The sequence below is a fragment of the Nerophis ophidion genome, linkage group LG05, assembly GCF_033978795.1.
Source record: "Nerophis ophidion isolate RoL-2023_Sa linkage group LG05, RoL_Noph_v1.0, whole genome shotgun sequence".
Lineage (NCBI taxonomy): Eukaryota > Metazoa > Chordata > Actinopteri > Syngnathiformes > Syngnathidae > Nerophis > Nerophis ophidion.
The window spans coordinates 43,746,031-43,762,694 of record NC_084615.1 but is presented as its reverse complement, the minus strand read 5'-3'; the positions used below and the strand labels follow the sequence as shown (position 1 = coordinate 43,762,694).

Below are 16,664 nucleotides of genomic sequence, written 5' to 3'. Positions count from 1 at the left end.
GGCTGCAAAAAATCACCAAAATACTTGACTGATTTGTTTTAGGCATACCTTTTTTTCTTAACATGTTGTCATCGGCTGCGATGCAGCTGAGACAGGCTCCAGCACCACCCCCCCTGCAACCCCGAAAGGGACAAGCGGTAGAAAATGGATGGATGGAGGTTGTCATGGATGGTGCAACACTCAAGGACTCAATGAACTTAGGTGCTGATTCCGAAATGTTTTTTTACTATCTAAAAATTGCAAAGTAGGTATTATTTACTGTAAATATTGCATATAATGCATGAATCCTAAAGACAAAATCAGTTTTAAAAAAAGGCATATATGGTTGTGTGCAGTCCTAATTGAGATTATTTGGGTTGTTATTTGATGTTCCTACATGGAAATCTGCCCCCTCAAATAAATAAATAAGGGAATAAGCGGTAGAAATGGATGGATGGATAAATAAATAAACAAAAACTGGAACGTGTGCTTATTTTACACGAGGGGAAAAAATCAATCAATCAATCAATCAATGTTTATTTATATAGCCCCAAATCACAAATGTCTCAAAGGACTGCACAAATCATTACGACTACAACATCCTCGGAAGAACCCACAAAAGGGCAAGGAAAACTCACACCCAAAAACAACCCAAAAAGATGTGGTGAAGTGGAGGAGGGACTAGGAGAGGTGGAAGTCCTCGGGAGGAGCTTTTAATGGTCGGCCGAATGATTGACAGCCCCTCGGTGACATCACCCGACGACAAAAAGAGCCGCTCGCACAGGCGAAGGCGCCAATCAAACGCAGCACCCCGACGGTGGCGCACGGCGGAGACGCACGACGCAACCCCGCCGCTCCATTTCCCATTTTTATTCTCTAATTCACCATTTTTTTTCCGAGGGGGGAGACGTTCCATCGAGACTCTTTATACTTCTCTCGCTCCCTCCAGCGCAAACAAGCCTGGTAGAAAACAAAGTTACCGAGATAATTTTTTGTTTTGGTCTGCGCGCGTAAAAAAAGTGTGCGAAAGAGGAGCGAGCGCGGAGTGTGCAGCCTGGCTGGTGTGGCTGCGGTGACAGTATGAGCCCGAGTGGACGGCTGAGGGGAACAGGCTGGCCGGCTGTGGTCTTCCGCGGAGAAGCAGCGCGGATTTAATGCGAATTCATGTGGACTTTATCGGAGCGCAAAGGTGGAACGACGAACGGACCAAGGTGAGCTCTTATAACGTCAAATAATGATATGACTTTACAACCACTTCTTAATTCATGTTTTGTTTGTAAACGAGTGTCATGCTTTGTGGAGGAAGTGTGTGTTTTTTCAAGTCGTGGATGTGTTGTCTACATCTGGCCTTGGTGCTCACGTCAGATCTAACACCTGCAAGCCTCTTGAAGTAACCCTATCCCTTATGATTATACACAGCGTCAAAGCCTCCGCAAATTGACACTTGTAGCACCGGCTGGCGGCCTCTCCTAGCCTCTTCTTCTTTTTTCCCCTGACAGCACTCTTTCATGCCTCTTCTGATCTCCAGGGCTGCCGCATTCCTTCGCTGTATCACTTATTTCTAATTGTAGACTTCAGTTTCGCCCGCAACCTTCTTTTGATTTGTCCCTTCCTGTCCCCACTTTCTTTTATGGACCTACTCCATCTTTATCCCAGATCAATGTTCCGCCGGAGTTAATTCCCAACCCCCTCACCCTTCAATTTTTTTTTTTGGTTGTTCTTTCAAAGCAAAGAGGTGTCTTGCCTCCTCGATAGTATTGACAGGACCCCGCTTTCTCCTTCCTCAGGGACTGACTGATCATGGTCGCCGTGGTCAGCTCTCTCATGGTTCTGCTGCTGGCTGAGGTGTTGATGGAAGGCGCGACGGGGCTCATCCCTGAGGTGGGCCGGCGGAAGTACAGCGACTCGGGGAGGCAGAGCCCGCAGCAGTCGGAAAGCTTCCTCAACGAGTTCGAGCTGCGACTCCTCAACATGTTCGGACTCAAGCGCAAGCCGGCGCCGGGCAAGCACGCCGTGGTGCCGCAATACATGGTGGACCTCTACCGCATGCACTCGGCAAACGGCGACCATAGCACCAGACGGCCCAAGAGCATGGGGAAACACGCCGAGAGGGCGGCCAGCAAGGCCAACACGATTAGAAGCTTTCACCACGAAGGTACGTATTAGAGGCATACCTTTACCTGTCAGCCGCAGCGCTCCTGGGCTCCCTCAGACAGCCCCAAACATGTACTTAAACATGACTCAGGTTGTCAGCAGAGCCTCGGTTGTTTTACGGCGCGTTAGTCATTCGCAGGTGACACGCGCCTTGCCACGTTAATGTATGTTTTGGAGGGACGAGGCCTTCTGTGCCTGCGTGATGCAAGCCTTAGGCAAACATTAGCCTGGCACAACTGCCATCAAAAGCCTCCAAGTGGCCATGGGATCCCCAGGGTGAATTTGTTACTTAATAATTGATGGTGTTTTCGGTGGCTCTGAAAACAGTTTTTCCAGACACGCACCGCAGGATCGGGATAAAAGGGCGGAGAGGCTTTGTGCAGGTGACCTCTGTTACTTCAGCGACACACTACATGCCTTGATGGGAAATGAAGTCATGGTGTCAGGCAGTATACCTGATTGGCTGTTACTTATGTTCCAGTGCGTGTCACGGCGAGACATCATGCTGATTGTTTTTCGATTCTGTGGCTTGAATTAAGTGCGAATCGATTGGCGCTACCTTGAAATACCCCCAAAAACGCAACCCCACTGAATTATTCTTATTCTATTCGCCTTGTTGGTGTGCTAAAAAAATTTGACTTTTAAGAGTACTCCTCCAGACCTGGGCAATTATTTTGACTCGGGGGCTACATTGAGAGAAAAAAATGTGTCTGTGGGCGGCCAGTGTATGAAATGTGGGTATGAAATATGCAACTTTAATGGGGCTGAGAATCTTTGGGCACTACTCGATTGTATTTAATTCTTGGGGGTAACGATTTAATTCAGAATAGATTATCAATTCAAAATCTATACTTTTTTTTAATAACATTGGATGCCAGTTCTATGATTAACTACAGCACTCCATAAAATAGATAAACAGCTCTGATCAATTTGTGTATTACTTAAAAAAAAACTTCTGGTAACACTTTAGTAGGGGGAACATATTCACTATTAAATAATTGCTTATTAACATGCAAATTGGTAAAATGTTGGGTCTTAATTAGTCATTATTAATGCCTTATTCTGTATGACCTTATTATAAAACCAGTAAGCCATTAACAAAGTGTCTTCCCTCAATAACTTCAGAATTATTGCTTATTAGTAACCCTAACCCTTACATGTTCCACTTGTCTCCCAATAACTTTAAATTAAGTCTTTGTTACTTAGAATATGTTCCCCCTACTAAAGTGTTACCAAACATGTTTTGTTTAATAAAATGCTTCCCAAACATTTAATAAAGTCAACTACAAATAGCTGAGATAGGCGCCAGCGCCCCCCGCCACCCCGAAAGGGAATAAGCGGTAGAAAATGGATGGATGGAACTACAAATAAGGCAACAAGAGAAGTATCCAACACCTCTTTTCTAAAGTAAATCTGATATGAATCTAGGATATGGGAATCTACACCAACAATATGATTTGCCTAGGTGGCTGGACAGGACAGATTGGGGAAAAAAAATTAGATTTTTTGGAATTGATTAAAGAATGGTTACAAATCAGAGAAGATAAGAATACAAATAAATAAAAAATAATCTGGAAAAAAATAATATATATGTATATATGTGTATGTATATATATATATATATATATATATATATATATATATATATATATATACATATATATATATATATATATATATATATATATATATATATATATATATATATATATATATATATATATATAATAGTTGAATGTAAAAATATGCTATACAGTATGTGTGCTTGTATGCTAAAAGCATTATGACAGACCACCTCAAAAAACAGATTTTTTTTTTTTACTTAATGAGACACTTGAAATGTACATGATAACTATGATCAATAAAACATTGAATATTAAGAACATATGAACAACGCTCCTCTTTTACTTCTCAGACCTCCACCTCCATCGACATATTTTACAAACAAGCAAAACGCAACAAAAATGCAACAAACCGTGTGGAATATGAATGCTAAGGGTAAAAAACAACTACAATCGGATACAATATTACTTTTGTGGTAAAAATCTGCATCCATGTCTGTCCCTGACCGCTGTGTTTCAGGCTTGCTGTTCTGTAAACAAACCCCGCCCACACTGCTTAGTGCCTCCTACGCCTGGAGCTGCTGTGACGTAAATTACTGTAAAAACTCGTATACCAGCCAAAAGCTTGGATTCCAACCTTTGAAATACTTTACATCATTCAAGACTTAAGGTAATTTGAAAACAGCACTGCACATCATATTGGCAGCTACAGTTTCAATGTTAAAGGTCTAAAAAAATGTATTCAGAAAGGTGCGGAAGGTGTGCGTTGGTGTATTTAAATATTCAGTTTCCATCGTGGGTGAGTCAGAGGGGCGTTTGAGGAACTGCTTTCCAGAGGATGAGAGCGATGAGACCTGGTGCGGACTGTGACACATTGCAAAACAAGCCTGACTGGGGACCTATGATGATTTTCATCTACATTTAACAAGCTTCTATGTGGCCTAAACCAGGGGCGTCAAACTCTTTTTCATCGTACAGAAGCTCGCTTAATGATATTGTTACACAATTTCCCTTTTATTTTATTATTATCATTGTTTGCCATCAAACTGATGGAAAACGTGCAAAGTTGACAAGCATATAATTAAAGGGGCTATATGCAGCATTTACAGTAACACAGATGTCTAGAGGGCGCTAACTTTCCAATGTATTTTACACAGTATATCCCGCCCTCTTACGGCTTCTAGGACATAATGACGTAATTACGAACCTACGTAACACATGCATGCGCATTAGGTTTGGGTGTCGTTAGCTAATGATAGCGATTTGGATAGCTAGCGTTAGCTGTCATTGGATGTCTATTCTATCATAACAACATAACTGCAAATTGTCCGTTGCTTCTCCTGGACTGTTTATGCGTTTCCCTGCTCGTACGTGTTGAAGACACAGGGTGAATGACCGTTGTTCACAGCAACAGCCCCTTTAAGTTCAGCTAGAGTAGAATTAACATTTTAAAATGGTTTTATTGATAGCAGGTTAGATTAGCTTGTTGCATCAAATAATATCAAAACTCCGTTTGCATGTTTTGCATTTTTTTTCTGTCAAAATTTAAATACATGTATCATTAAAGATAAAGTGCTTTTTAAGGCACAACATTTCTAGGCAATTGCGAGCCACTTAAAATGATGTGGCGGGCCCTTTGTGGCCCCCAGGCCTTGAGTTTGACACCTATCATCTATATATTATGTATTGGATATGCTTTGGTGTAAATTTTGCATGATGTCTGCTCCACCGTTACATTTATAACTTACTTTCTGCCTTGCACTGCGAGATGTTTGTGGAGGCGATTTCTTGAGATTGCAATAAAAATCCTCGATACCTTACTCTCCCTAACTGTATCTTGATTTATCATTTAAATTTTTTTAAATTAAATCATATCATAGTATAAAAAAAACTTCATAAACATTATACTTATTCATCAATCACATTAGGTACACCTCACCAGCATAAAGAGCTGCTTTAACCAGAATATTTGTCACTACAGGCATGTCACAATTTGATGAAGATAATACTGTTTCCTACCTTCCGTGTTTACCCTAATAAAGTCATAATGTTGGCATCTTTTTCCCTCTTAGTTGAGCGGCGAATCCAATTTCGTACCGGCCCCTGTTGACAAAACCTTCCCTTGTGAATATGTTGTATCTCCAAATAAAGACGGAAGTATTTATTTTATAGACACCAGAGCAGTCGGGAGGGCATTAGATGAGAATGAATAACATGCGAGGCTGCAGACCATGAATTGATTAACGTGGACCCCGACTTAAACAAGTTGAAAAACTTATTCTGGTGTTACCATTTAGTGGTCAATTGTACGAAATATGTACTTTACTGTGCAAACTGCCAATAAAAGTTTCAATCAATCAATCAATAACATTCTCACAGCCTGAACCAAATGGGGAGGAGTTCCTTTGTTTATCCAATAGCTGATAGGTGGAAGCTTGAACTAGATAGGTTCTTGAACAAAGTTCGCCAATTCATCCATCCATCCATTCGTCTAACTCTAACCCATCCATTTTCTACAGCTTGTCCCTATCGGGGTCACTGGAGCATATCTCAACAGTTTGTATATTGAAGCCAATTTCTCCATTAGAAACACTATAAACATTTATATTTGGTTCCAGCCTTGACAAAAAAGTCCATATTTCAGTAAAAGTGTGTACACTTTGAACACAATATAAAGCTCTACACAGTATTGCAGGTCTAGGCAATTATTTTGACTCGGAGGCCACATTTTGAGAAAAAACGATGTCTGGGGGCCGGTATATCTGATTTTTTGGAACACTAATACAAAACCTCACAATAATGTCTGATTGAATGCTAAAAACGTTATGACGGACCACCTTAAAAAACGGAATGGAAATTAAAGTTTTTTACTGGGATTTACAATATTAACTATGACCGATAAAACACTGAATATTTACAACATATGAACGTCACTCCCCATCACGATCAACATATTTTACAACCAGCTTTTTAAACATCACAAAATGCTTTTAATTTTGAGGAAGTTGGATTTTGTTTGTTGTTTGTTTTCATAGCTGCAATTGTAACAGTTTTTTTTTCTAAATAAATAAACAAGTTTAATTGTTTTTTTTAGCAAGTTGCCTTTCCTGTCTTTTAAATGGACAACATTTAAAAATATATATATATAACAGGTGAATAAGCAGCACAATTACAGAAAAAATTTAATATTTATGAATAAATTAGTCATCTATGTTGTTAGTAACCACATGCCTAAAATAATTAAAGCTACATTTAAAAGTTGATAAAAAAAATTAGAGCCATTAAATGTTTACACTTTATTATCCAACTAATCCACTGATTGTTTGGATTATCGTTGACTAATCGACTATCAAAATAATCGTTAGTTGCAGCTCTAATATCAAACATACATAACAGGGTGATGGATCACCTTTCTATTGAATAACAAAGTAAAAAAAAAAACACTAGCTGAACTGTCCTCATATACAGCCACCCTGCCAACACACACACACACACACACACACACCACTAGCCCTGTGGTGCACTCATAATTTGAAATCACAAATCTCCTTCTTAATTTAACAAGCAGGTCGCTACAGTAATTTGGATTAATAAAAAAAAATCTGGTTAATCTTCATTGTTTGCAACATAAGGGACAAAGACACAGGGTCAACAACACTGTGAATATTTCCTCAATGTTTCACATTACACGTCGCTTGTCCGTTGCTTTCTTTGGACTTATATTTAGCAAGAAAACCTACAAATGTTGTCCGTACATCCATCCATCCATTTAAAAAAGCTAAAAAAAACCCACTTAAAAGCACACAAAGTAGCATAGTAGCTAACAGCAGCATTGTGCTCTACTAACTGAATGAGCACCAGAGATCAACCCGCCCACAATCGCTGTGCTGCGTGGCACACAGATGGTTTGTATACTGAGACAAGGTTCAAGCACCAAAGTATATTTATACATTATTCGGTCTGTGGTTCAGAAATCAAAAAGTTTGTACAATTAGGAGCTTGTAAAACAATGTTCCACTGTACTTAATGTCCAAATAAATACGTCCACCTCACTATGATGTCACACTGCAACAATTGTTGGAAAAAATACTCAAAACACTAGCGGTCAAAGGCATCCAAAGCTGCATGCGAGCTCATTCCCAAATGCACGTACCTTATGATTTCACTCTTTGACATTGTTGAACACAAGTATCCAACATTGTAACAACATTTATAAATTAGAGAAGAGTAAAATCATTATAGGTCCCCTATAAGGACACCGGTATCGTATTTTGAACTTATGCATTGTGAAACCACCTAGTATGCTCATCTCTCAAGACTAGAGCAAGCAAACAGATCCCTCGACACATCTGCTTAGGATAATAACTTTGGCTTTGATAAGTGCTTTCGCTGCAATCAATGGTAAAAACAAGCGCCAAATAGCATGCCACTAAACAGGGAGTGTCCTCAGCGAGACAACGCTACGACAAACCTGCACATAGTGTCATCTTTTTTTTTAGGCCCCGTTTTGGCACACAGCGCAAAAGTAAATTAGGAATGTTGTTACTCTCAATCTATGGTTCATAAGTTTTTGACAAGCCCCGACTTGTTAAACTCACTATGAGGATGAAGGGACCAGGAGGGAGTGTGAGTGCAGCACCGATGACGTAGGGAAGGACTAAAGACGGCGTGACGGCGAGCGAGACAGAGAAAAGAGGATTTGGGATGAGGGGAACGGAGCAGGACGAGGATTTGAGTTGAGGGGAAAAAAGAAAAGAAAGGCGGATTGGAGAAAAGAGGGGACGAGGAGGTGGGATGGGGGGGCTTTCCCACATCAAATAAGGAGCGATATGCCTAATTGTCTAATCTTTGTGCCTCTGGTGGGAGCTTTAGAATGGGCTGGTGAAGTTTCGCAAATGGCTCCTTTTAAAAGGAATGCACCTTTCAAAGTTTGTGCAGCAGATCAGCAATTGTGAGCATCGCCGCTCACCTTCCTGAGTAAGAGTTCAAAGTGGGACTGCAGCACAGAAAATTGCATCTGGCTAAACTATAATTTGTGTCACTTAGACACAGATGAGAGAAGTACACTGAGTCTAAACGTATAGGCTACGTTTTTTTCAAAAGGCCTGAGGATAGTCCTAATGTGGCATTTGAAGGCACTTTCACAGAACTCTCAGGAAAAAATACCAGCTTTTAATTTGTGTCAGGTTCAGAAGTGTCTAGAATAGCCAAAAAAAGAGAACCATTATTTTAAAGTAATGTGACTTCAAGGGGTAATCTTATGATTTTTTTTTACTACATTTAAAACACTTCCTTGCGGTCTACATAACATGTAGGGGTGGTTCTGCGATAAAAAAATATTGCATGGATTATGTTTTACAGATTATCTTCAAGCTGCTTTCTGACCATCTCTTCAGGATACGCCGCCTTGTGGGCGGTCTTATTTACGGGGCTCCACTTTGACCGCGTCTTCTCTCCGTCAGCCATGTTGCAGTTTTTAGCACTCCCATACAGAGCCTACTGACAGTTATTAGTTAAAACTATATGGTGCGGATGATGCATGTGCATACGGTGCAAGTGTGGCTGGGAGGGCGTGGTCAATATGATGCCATCATATACTTTGCAATAATAAAAAGAGGCTAAAACAAGTTACAAATACATTTAAAAACAACTGTGGTATTAATTAGTGTTAAAATGTTTTTTTTTATCGTTTTACTCTGTTTTTCAATTGTTGCTGCTTATTATACAATGTATTTTGGTGAGAATTTGTCAGTACTTCTCCAATTATTTTAGTAACCTGTTATTTATTAAGGCGTCTTCTTATCAACAACAATTAGAAACATATCTATCATCTGTTTGTAGTTTTTTTGGAGACTAATCGAAGTTGAAGACTCTTTTACTTCTGTCGCTCGATGTCCGGGACAAACAGTGAGAGCTGCAGTGAGCCTCATAGACGTTACACTTGCTGCTCCAGCGGCATTTTCTCTTATTTAAAGCCGCCACTGTTCTCTTAATAGTTGGGGGGCAGGGTTTGGTGGTAGCGGGGTTGTATATTGTAGCGTTCTGGAAGAGTTAGTGCTGCAAGGGGTTCTGGGTATTTGTTCTGTTGTGTTTATGTTGTGTTACGGTGCGGATATTCTCCCGAAATGTGTTTGTCATTCTTGTTTGGTGTGGGTTCACAGTGTGGCGCATATTTGTAACAGTGTTAAAGTTGTTTATATGGCCACCCTTAGTGTTCCATTCAAGCTGTGACCTGTATGGCTGTTGATCAAGTATGCCTTGCATTTACTTATGTGTGTGTAAAAGCCGCATATATTGTGTGATTGTCCTGGCACGCTGTTTGTATGGAGGACAAGCGGACGTGACGGCAGGTTGTAGGGAACGCTAAAGGCAGTGCCTTTAAGGCATGCCCCCAATATTGTTGTCCGGGTGGAAATCGGGAGAAATTCGGGAGATTGGTTGCCCTGGGAGATTTTCGGGAGAGGCACTGAAATTCGGGAGTCTCCCGGGGAAAATCGGGAGGGTTGGCAAGTACACATTAGATATAACCATGAACATCGATCTACGACGTGCAAATATTAATGGTAAATGGTTGTACTTGTATAGTGCTTTTCTACCCCTGTTTAAGGAGCCCAAAGCGCTTTGACAGTATTTCCACATTCACCCATTCACACACACATTCACACACTGATGGCGGGAGCTGCCAAGGCGCCTACCAGGACCCATCAGGAGCAAGGGTGAAGTGTCTTGTTCAAGGACACAACGGGCGTGACTAGGATGGTAGAAGGTGGGGATTGAACCAGTAACCCTCAGATTGCTGGCACGGCCACTCTCCCAACTTCGCCACACCGTTAAGAGGATAGAAGCAGCTTTAAAGAAGAGAAAGTTCAAATGTGACCGTCGTGAGACAGGTTAGTTTTACTCTACTGATGACGTGTTGTTGGAATGGCAGAGTCTATAATCAGAAGTACAGTCTCTAAACAAGACTACATTGTATAGTAACGCCAGAAAAAGATGCTAGATTTGTTGAAAGTCTTTTTTTCATTTAAAAAAACTCATAAAAAAATCTGTAAACACTTGAAAAAAATCTCAACAAAGTGCATTGTAAAAAAAGCAGCAACATTTTTTAAGAGTAATTAATAACAGAATTGTTTTAAATATATGTATGCATTTTTTTTGTGTCTAAAAAGAAAATCATGTCATCATAGCAAATTATGCAAATGACCCAATGATATCACAAATGATATAACAAACCTACTCAGTGGCCTAGTGGTTAGAGTGTCCGCCCTGAGATCGGTAAGTCGTGAGTTCAAATCCCGGCCGAGTCATACCAAAGACTATAAAAATGGGACCCATTACCTCCCTGCTTGGCACTCAAAATTAAGGGTTGGAATTGGGGGTTAAATCACCATAAATGATTCCCGGGCGCGGCACCGCTGCTGCCCACTGCTCCCCTCACCTCCTAGGCGGTGATCAAGGTTCAAATGCAGAGAATAATTTCGCCACATCTAGTATGTGTGTGACAATCATTGGTACTTTAACTTTTTTTTATTTATTTAAATGTAGCCATCACAGGGAAAATTAATGTAATGGAGTACAAGTAACATTTGTCATTCACAAAAATATTTGTATACAAGTAAACAAGTATGTTACATAAAAACTACTCTGATAAGTACACTTTTTCCAAAAAATAACGTGAACAAATGTAACAAAGTAATTGTAGCACGTATACCCCCTACCCAAATGACTTTTCTTCTGCTACAGAAAGTATGTCCATTTTCAGCCACTGAAAGTGGCTCAAATGTTAATTTTAAGCTTTTGGCCAAAAATTGTTTGTGCCTGTGAAAAATGTCACAGATCAGTGGTGTGGACATACTTCAATTTACAGTATACAAGAAAGACTTGTGGACAGCCATCTGCCAAATGTGCAATGTTGAAAATATCAAGAGGGAATCATTTGCGAAAACGTTCATTTTTTTAAAAGCTTATCTTATCAAATGTAAAATTTGCAATAATTGTTGTCAAATGATATAATAAATGTGTGATGTTAAATGCTACCTACAAGTTCATCCATCCATCCATTTACTACCGCGTGTTCCTTATGGGGCTGTGGGGGGGATCGCTGGATCCTATCTCAGCTGCAATCGGGCGGAAGGCGGTGTACACCCTGGACAAGTCGCCATCTCATCACAGGGCCTACCTACAAGTTTTTGAACAAAATAAAGTGGCTAGTACACAATAACTTGAAGAGCAAAAACTTCTCTTGGCTCCCATTTAAATCATTTTGGTTTTGTCCTGAAAGCTTTTCTCTACCCAGAAACTTACTTCCTGAGTTTGTAAACAATAACTTAAGCTCTTTGTATTATTAGGTCCATCAGTGCTAAATATTATAAACTTATCACTTTCCTCGGGCACTGTTCCCCTACCATTCAAAAAAGCGGTTATTCATCCTCTTCTTAAAAGACCTAACCTCGATCCTGACCTCATGGTAAACTACCGACCGGTGTCTCACCTTCCCTTTATTTCAAAAATCCTCGAAAAAATTGTTGCGGAGCAGTTAAATGAACACTTAGCGTCTAACAATCTATGTGAAACCTTTCAATCCGGTTTCAAGGCAATCACTCGACGGAGACAGCCCTCGCAAAAATGACTAATGATCTATTGCTAACGATGGATTCTGATGCGTCATCTATGTTGCTGCTCCTCGATCTTAGCGCTGCTTTCGATACTGTCGATCATAATATTTTATTAGAACGTATCAAAACACGAATTGGTATGTCAGACTTAGCCCTGTCTTGGTTTAACTCTTATCTTACTGATAGGATGCAGTGTGTCTCCCATAACAATGTGACCTCGGACTACGTTAAGGTAACGTGTGGAGTTCCCCAGGGTTCGGTCCTTGGCCCTGCACTCTTCAGCATCTACATGCTGCCGCTAGGTGACATCATACGCAAATACGGTGTTAGCTTTCACTGTTATGCTGATGACACCCAACTCTACATGCCCCTAAAGCTGACCAACATGCCGGATTGTAGTCAGCTGGAGGCGTGTCTTAATGAAATTAAACAATGGATGTCCGCTAACTTTTTGCAACTCAACGCCAAAAAAACGGAAATGCTGATTATCGGTCCTGCTAGACACCGAACTCTATTTAATAATACAACTCCAACATTTGACAACCAAACAATTAAACAAGGCGACACGGTAAAGAATCTGGGTATTATCTTCGACCCAACTCTCTCCTTTGAGGCACACATTAAAAGCGTTACTAAAACGGCCTTCTTTCATCTCCGCAATATCGCTAAAATTCGCTCCATTCTGTCCACTAAAGACGCTGAGATCATTATCCATGCGTTTGTTACGTCTCGCCTCGACTACTGTAACGTATTATTTTCGGGTCTCCCCATGTCTAGCATTAAAAGATTACAGTTGGTACAAAATGCGGCTGCTAGACTTTTGACAAGAACAAAAAAGTTTGATCACATTACGCCTGTACTGGCTCACCTGCACTGGCTTCCTGTGCACTTAAGATGTGACTTTAAGGTTTTACTACTTACGTATAAAATACTACACGGTCTAGCTCCATCCTATCTTGCCGATTGTATTGTACCATATGTCCCGGCAAGAAATCTGCGTTCAAAGGACTCCGGCTTATTAGTGATCCCCAAAGCCCAAAAAAAGTCTGCGGGCTGTAGAGCTTTTTCATTTCGGGCTCCAGTACTCTGGAATGCCCTCCCGGTAACAGTTCGAGATGCTACCTCAGTAGAAGCATTTAAGTCTCACCTTAAAACTCATTTGTATACTCTAGCCTTTAAATAGACTCCCTTTTTAGACCAGTTGATCTGCCGTTTCTTTTCTTTTTCTTCTATGTCCCACTCTCCTTTGTGGAGGGAGTCCGGTTCGATCCGGTGGCCATGTACTGCTCGCCTGTGTATCGGCTGGGGACATCTCTGCGCTGCTGATCAGCCTCCGCTTGGGATGGTTTCCTGCTGGCTCCGCTGTGAACGGGACTCTCGCTGCTGTGTTGGATCCGCTTTGGACTGGACTCTCGCGACTGTGTTGGATCCATTATGGATTGATCTTTCACAATATCATGTTCTCATATGTTCTCATAGTCATCAGTATCATCAGTATCACAGTATCATGTTCTCATAGTCATCATTGTCACCGACGTCCCACTGGGTCATTATTGTCACCGATGTCCCACTGGGTGTGAGTTTTCCTTGCCCTTATGTGGGCCTACCGAGGATGTCGTAGTGGTTTGTGCAGCCCTTTGAGACACTAGTGATTTAGGGCTATATAAGTAAACATTGATTGATTGATTGATATTGTGTAATAATAAGAACAAGAAAAAAAATGTTGTTCTAATTTATCTAGTATCGTTTTTTACTGGTGCTATACTAGGTATCAATGATGGTATCATCTCGATCGATCACCCCTACTTTCCATTCAAGCTTTAGCGGTTAGCTCCATTGATAATGGTACGTGAAATAACCTTAAAGTGATAATACAGTAATGTATCTCCCTGAGCATGCATCCCCTTTGAAGGAATCTTTCACGAGAGTACAATGTTTAGTGTGTAATTACTAGGACACACCTATGGTAAGGATTGACTGGATTCGGCAGCTTATCAGCCAATTAATTAAGAAAGACAAATATCAGGACATATCTTGTAATGATAGCAGTATTGTCATAATTTATTTTGGTGTATTCCAGTTTTTGGTCTTGGGTTTCCTTAGTTTTGGTTTCAGTCAACAATTTGCATTTCAGTGCATCCCTATTTGATATCGTTTAACATCTACATGTGGATTTCTGGGTGTGATGGATTTAAACAAGACATATGTGCCAGTTGTTGTTATTCCCGCGTGACAACTTTACTAACAATGTGGCAGCCAGCAAAAAATAAAAGGGTGCAAAACTACAAGTGTGTGGGTTGCTCTGCCAGCTCACAGTGAACCCTAAACAGTTGTAAATCAGACAGGAGGTGTCATGTCTAATCCCTCCAGCATGAGCTCCTTAATTACAGCAACATCTCACTCTGTCTGATCTGTCTTTTCCAGAGTCTATGGAGGCCCTGGCCAGTCTGAAAGGCAAAACCACCCAGCAGTTCTACTTCAACCTCACTTCTGTCCCTGAGGAGGAGCTCATCACCTCCGCAGAGCTTCGCATCTACAGGGATCAAGTCCGGGGAATCCCTCCCCCCAGCAACAGCAGCAACAGCTCGACTGCGGCAGGCTTTCATCGCATTAACATTTATGAGATATTCGGGGGCCCTAAAACTCACAGTGGGGAACCTCTAGTTCGCTTACTGGACACTCGGCTTGTCCAGGACTCTTTGAGCCGATGGGAGAGCTTCGATGTCAGCCCTGCTGTGTCTCAGTGGACCACTGGGAAGGGCCAGAACCACGGCTTCATGGTGGAGGTGCACCACCCAGAGGACCGGGGGGTGAACACCGAGCACACCCGGAGTAGTTCTAGACACGTTAGGGTGAGCCGGTCCCTGCACCAAGACCAAGACTCGTGGTCTCAAGCAAGGCCCCTGCTGGTGACGTATGGCCACGACGGCCGCGGAGACTCTGTGCTGCACACGCGGGAGAAGCGTCAGGCGGCAGTCCGCAAGCAGCGCCGGAAGCACCAGCACAAGGCCAGTTGCAAGAGGCACGCCCTCTACGTGGACTTCAGTGACGTGGGCTGGAATGAATGGATTGTGGCGCCCCCTGGCTACCGCGCTTTTTATTGTCATGGGGATTGTCCCTTCCCTCTCGCAGACCACCTCAATTCTACCAATCACGCCATTGTGCAGACGCTGGTCAACTCGGTCAACTCCAACATCCCCAGAGCTTGTTGTGTGCCCACTGACCTAAGCCCCATCTCTCTGCTTTACCTGGACGAATACGAAAAGGTCATCCTTAAAAACTACCAAGACATGGTTGTGGAGGGATGCGGCTGTCGGTGAGAAAGGGAAAGTGGAACAAGAGAAGCGCCCAAAAGGACTAAAAGAGACATCAATGGACACCCGGTTTCCCAATGAAGACATTATTTATATGAACTAAACAGAAAACTATCCTAGAAGAAGAGAAAAACACTGAATATATTTATGTCTATGTAAAGTTGGGAAATAAATATTTTAATCAGAGGAATATATTCCTTTTACTGGTTTTGAAAATGTATTACTGATGTACATTTCTAAATGGGTGCAATACCACATGAAGTATATTGCTCAGATTTTTATTTTGTATTTATTTCTAATATAACCACTTGATTTGTAAATAAAAAATAATGTGTATTTATCATGAAAGCTGTGGTTGCTCTAGTTTTGAGTTAAGCTGAGTTCAGGGCGTACAACGCAAATTGGAACCCATGGACAGAAATATACGCAACGTACCAAGCGTGTTTTCTTACTAAGATTGCAAAGCAAGCAGCAAGCTCTTTATAGCGAGTGTAACAGGAGCGCAACAACAATAGTGCAGTCGGCTGAGGTCAGTGTGCCACTGCTTGCTCGTAGGGACGGCAGAGACAAGTTACATGAGTGTGATAGACTCCCACGGGAGGATTACAATAACACTGGGGCTTGTTTTCAGGAATGACAGCCCAGAACCCCCAAGATGCATGTGAAAACTAGTTCCAGTGTTTTCCCTTGTCAAATTAGCAGGTGAAAAGTCTCTTATAGTGTTAACGCTTGACAGGTTGTTTGGTTTGGTTCATACAAACCCTTGTTTGGTAAAGAATGAATGCTTCTGTTAAAGGCAAATATGGTACAATTTATCAGTTCCTATCATTTCAATTGTATTATGGGTTAAAACAATAAATAGATTTTCCCTGTCATGCCATTTATAAATGCATTTAAATCATTTGGGAGCGCTTCTGATAAAAAGAAATCGGGTGAAATTCTTCAGTTGGCAAGATAAGGGAAACAAAGTTAGGCGTGATTTCTCACTTCATTTGATCAAGGCTATATGGTTTGATTGAACCAAACAGTGGTGTGACTTC

General features: G+C 41.3%; 1 protein-coding gene across 1 annotated transcript; it reads left to right on the top strand.

Moving 5' to 3' along the window:
- Window positions 1-751: 751 nt before the first annotated feature.
- bmp2b (bone morphogenetic protein 2b) lies at window positions 752-15,810 on the top strand. Its single transcript, XM_061901026.1, has 3 exons — window positions 752-1,190; window positions 1,767-2,134; window positions 14,735-15,810. Exons 2-3 carry the CDS (start codon window positions 1,780-1,782, stop codon window positions 15,628-15,630), a joined length of 1,251 nt encoding a protein of 416 aa, XP_061757010.1. The 5' UTR covers window positions 752-1,190; window positions 1,767-1,779; the 3' UTR covers window positions 15,631-15,810.
- The last annotated feature ends 854 nt before the right edge of the window (window positions 15,811-16,664 follow it).

Excerpts from the sequence above, each read along its gene's own strand:
- bmp2b (XM_061901026.1), top strand. The coding sequence starts at position 1,780 with ATGGTCGCCGTGGTCAGCTCTCTCATGGTTCTGCTGCTGGCTGAGGTG. Across the intron at positions 2,135-14,734 it reads TAGAAGCTTTCACCACGAAG|AGTCTATGGAGGCCCTGGCC; the intron begins GTACGTATTAGA and ends TGTCTTTTCCAG.